Source organism: Synchiropus splendidus, unplaced genomic scaffold, assembly GCF_027744825.2.
Source record: "Synchiropus splendidus isolate RoL2022-P1 unplaced genomic scaffold, RoL_Sspl_1.0 HiC_scaffold_61, whole genome shotgun sequence".
Taxonomy (NCBI): Eukaryota; Metazoa; Chordata; class Actinopteri; order Syngnathiformes; family Callionymidae; genus Synchiropus; species Synchiropus splendidus.
This window is the reverse complement of record NW_026527095.1, coordinates 22,882-26,981: the sequence shown is the minus strand read 5'-3', so window position 1 is coordinate 26,981 and position 4,100 is coordinate 22,882. Positions and strand designations below refer to the sequence as shown.

Sequence of the window (4,100 nt, the reverse complement as noted above, 5' to 3'; positions counted from 1 at the left end):
ACGCCGCCTGCCGCTGACGTCACTCGCGGCTCAGCGCCGTCCGAGCGCTTCCGTGGGGAAATCAGAGAAAGTGTGTCGCGCGGAAGAGGCTCCGCGCGTGAGAGCAAGCTGCGGGCCGGGGGCCCAGGAGACAACACCAAGTTGGCAGATTAAAAAAACCCACTTTATTTTTTAGCTCAGTAGAAAAGCAACGCAGGAGCCTCAGTAGCAGTCCACGATGAGCGGGTCCTGGGCAGGGCCTGGCTGACCCGGGTCAGAGGTCAGGATGTCCTGCAGCAGCGACAGCGGGGAGTTGTGCACGTGGTCGCTGCTGCAGCTCAGCAGGCTCAGCCTCTGCTCCAGACCCAGCACGGCCAGCGCGTCACACACGCTCACGCACACGCTCTCCTCCTGACCCCTGACCCCCATCAGGTCCCGGACCTCCCTCCCCCAGCCCCGCCCCGGCAGCTCGCAGGTGGGCGCCGCGGCGAGGGCGCCGGCCGCCAGCAGGGGGAGCAGCCGCTCTCTGAGACGCAGCAGCAGGCCGCAGGCCCTGAGCGCGACGGGCCGGTCCCAGTCCAGCAGCCCGGCCAGCAGCACCGGCCAGACCCGCTGCCGCGTCAGGCTCTCCAGCGCCTCCCGCAGGTCCGGCCCAGACAGGGCCCGCTCCAGCAGCAGCTCGACCAGCTCCAGAGCGTGCAGCTTCACCTCCCAGTCCAAGTCGGCGCTGGCCACCGTCAGGACTCTCGGGACGGAAGCCAGCAGAGGGGAGGAGAGCGAGGGAGCCGAGGAGAGCCCGGCGATGAAGAACCGCAGCACCGCCCGCCTCGGGAAGGCCTCCGAGTCCTCGCACAGGACCTGCAGCAACCGGATCGCCAGCCCGGCCTGCAGGTCACATGACCCGTCTGGTCGGTTCCTCAAGGTCAAAGGTGAGAAGGTGAAACACTGACCTGCTGGGGGGCCGACAGCGCCCCCTGCTGCAGCGCCAGAGCCGCTGCGGCGCTGGCCCTCACGTAGCTCTCCGGATCCTGCAGCGCCTCCTGCAGGACGGTGTGGACGCTAACGTCAAGCAGGCATCCTCTGAGGCCCAGGAACTCCACGGCCGAGTCGCGGACCTCCCAGCGTTGGTCGCACAGGCGGCGGCGCAGCACGCGGCTCAGCTCTGGCGAGGAGACGGCGGTCAGACCCAGCTGCCGCTTACGACCACTCGCCAACTCACCTGGTCGGAGTGAGTCGGGCAGAGACTCGTGGCTGGCCGTCCACTCCACCAGACACTTGAAGGACTTGTCCAGAACCTGAGGGGCCGGGGGTCAGGCGTGAGACCGGCTCCGTGCGTGCGCGCTGGTCAGGGCTCACCGTGGCGTCAGAGTCGGGATGATCCAGGCACCGCACCAAGAGCGTCCGGACCGGGCCCAGCGCCTCCTCCGCTCCTGACAGAGACAGCACGTGAAGGTCGCCGTCTCCACCGCGGCGGCGCCAGCACTCACCCGGGGAGTCGCGGACGTGGGTCAGCACCTCCAGGCCGCACCTCTGGACCCTGGCGCTGCCCACCAGCTGCCGAAAAACATCCCTGTCGCAGGAGGCGGAGTCTCCCAGGCAGATTCTCAACAGAGCCACGAGCGCCAGCAGGACGGCGGCGGGGCGGCACGGCAGCACGTCAGAGGGCTGAGGGGACACGCCAGCGACAGCTCAGACTCCGCCCCTCGGCGTCCGGGACCCGCTGCCTCACCTGGGACAGGAGCTGAGGAAGGCTCCTCACGCACACGCACATCACTGCCACGCAGGAGGCTCTGGCCTTGAGACACGGCCACATCCGCGCACACAGGTCGCCGGCTGCAGCCAGACACGCTGTTAGCTCCGCCCCACCACTGTCCAACACCTCCTCATGAAGCTGCATGCTAAGCTAACGCTCAACAATTCGCCTCTTCAGACGGTGTGCGTGTGTGGTGTGTGTGTGTGTCTGTGTGTGTGGTGTGTCTGTGTCTGTGTGTGTGTCTCTGTGTGTGTGTGAGAGTGTGTGTGTGTCTCTGTGTGCGTGCGTGTGTGTGTGCCTGTGTGTGTGTCTGTGTGTGTGCTGTGTCTGTGTGTGTGTGTGTGTGTGGTGAGTGTGAGTGTGTGTGTGTGTGCGTGCGTGTGTGTGTGTGGTGAGTGTGAGTGTGTGTGCGTGCGTGTGTGTGTGTGTGTCTGTGTGTGAGTGTGTGTGTGTGTGAGTGTGTGTGTGAGAGTGAGTGTGTGTGAGTGTGTGTGTGTGAGTGTGTGTGCATGTGTGAGTGTGTGAGAGTGTGTGTGTCAGTGTGAGAGTGTGTGTGTGTGTGTGCAGTTCTCACTAGGGTCCAGCAGAGTGCGCCCCGTCAGCAGCTCCAGAGGCTGCAGCAGGACTCTCACTGCCCGGGAGGTGTGGACCGGCTCTCTGCACTCGGACAGATCAGAGCTTCCTGAAATCATGACTGGCTGAGCCAGTGACATCACCAGCCGCCTCTGGGACGAACTGCATGTGGTGAGAGTGAAACTCACCGGCGCCCCCTGGCGAGAAAAGCCGCCGCAACATGAACCAGGTCGACGGGTTCCTGGACGCTCAGGGCGCAGGACAGGAGGCTAGCGACCCCTGCTGAGCCGGAGCTGAGGAGAGACCAGTCGGCGTTACACCACCATGTAGTACGACCCGCAGACAGGTGGCGCCCTGGAGACAAACTTCCACTCTGTCTGTCCAGTAGCAGCCAGATCAAGGGACGAGTGTGTGCGAACAGAGCGCCCTCGTGCGGTGGAGAAGCGCCAGCACAGCCAGATAACTGCATGCGATGACGCTTCCACAGCATTTCCCGCCTCTGGACGTTTGGTTTGGTCAGCTCACGCTAGCGGCTGAACACGGAGGAGGACACGCAGCCCGGTGGCAGTTCACGCCACATGCCACACGAACATTGGCTCAGTGGTGCTGGTGTCACTCAGGTCAGGTGGTCCTACCTCTGAGCAGCCAGAGCGGCCTCCATCACAGCCAGCGGGACCCGGCCGTCACCTGCAGACAGCAGGGTGTCCAGGGAGCCGGCCAGCGTCCGCAGCAGCCGCTCCCGCAGCCCGGGCCCGGCCCGCTCCAGCAGCTGGCTCAGCAGCTTCAGGGCCTGCAGCCTGGACTGGGGCTCCTCCAGCGAACCCTTCAGGTGCTCCAGCGTCGCCGTGGCAACCGCCTGGTACTGAGCCTCGGGGCCTGGGGGCCCCTGGAAGGTCAGCAGGAGGTGGGCCACGGTCCCGGCGGCGGCGGCCGACACGAACAGACTGGAGTCGGTCAGAAGGTGGAGCAGAGGAGGGAGCAGGTCTGGGGGGGTCACAGGGGTGTCATGGCAGTTCCCAGGTCACCGAGAGGTCAGCCGCTACCTGACTCCAGGAAGAAGCTCAGGGCCCGCTGGTGCTGCAGCATCCTCTTCAGAGCCAGGACCCAGGCCGCCCGGATGCTGGCCTCCTCCCAGCGCCCGTCCTCCCGCCAGCGCCGCGGACTGAAGGCCGCCAGCGCGGAGCTCTCCTGGAAGAGCCACCGTCAGAGTCTCCCCGCCGCCAGCGCCGCGCCGCGCCGCGCCTGTGCTCACCTGCAGCAGCTGGAAACCCTCCTCCGTCCGCGCCAGCAGCCCGGCCAGCTGGAGGGCGAAGGCCTGGACGCCGGGCGCCGCCGTGGCCCCGGCCGTGACCGAGGAGGCGAACTGGAGGAGAGCCGGACACGCCTGCAGCAGCGGCGCACCTGGGGGAGGCAGCGCCAGACTTGGTGAGACTCTCATCCCCGGGGGGGGCGGGGGGCTCCCGGGGAGCACCGCGCTCCTCACCGGCCTGGCTGAGTCCGGAGAGCCAGTCCAGGAGCTTCTCCAGGCTGCTGTCATCGGGCAGGGCGCTGCCGGACTCGGCCAGCACCTGCAGGACTCCGGGCAGCAGCCGCGCGCACTCCCGCTCCATCAGCGCGGCCCTCCGAGCTCCGAGGAACAGCGGCGGACGAGTCACACTTGTGCCGCGGAGCAGCACGCGTGAACCCGCCGGCTTCACCCAACTTCTGGGAGTCAGACAGAGCAGATCTGCACTGCTGAGGATGGACAGAGGAGGGCGGCCTTCGAGCCAGCGCGACGGGGCGGATGATTTGTAAC

At 66.6% G+C, this 4,100-nt stretch overlaps 1 protein-coding gene across 1 annotated transcript; it reads right to left on the bottom strand.

Annotated features, from left to right (window-relative positions):
• Nucleotides 1–168: 168 nt before the first annotated feature.
• Nucleotides 169–3,994, bottom strand: brat1 (BRCA1-associated ATM activator 1). The gene is made up of 12 exons (XM_053853093.1): nt 3,789–3,994; nt 3,558–3,706; nt 3,349–3,493; nt 2,941–3,289; nt 2,494–2,598; nt 2,307–2,389; nt 1,709–1,812; nt 1,467–1,644; nt 1,336–1,409; nt 1,199–1,274; nt 930–1,141; nt 169–864 (listed from the first exon to the last, which is right to left on the bottom strand). The coding sequence occupies exons 1-12, from the start codon at nt 3,913–3,915 to the stop codon at nt 202–204; spliced, it is 2,265 nt and encodes a 754-aa protein (XP_053709068.1). The 5' UTR covers nt 3,916–3,994; the 3' UTR covers nt 169–201.
• Nucleotides 3,995–4,100: the final 106 nt, after the last annotated feature.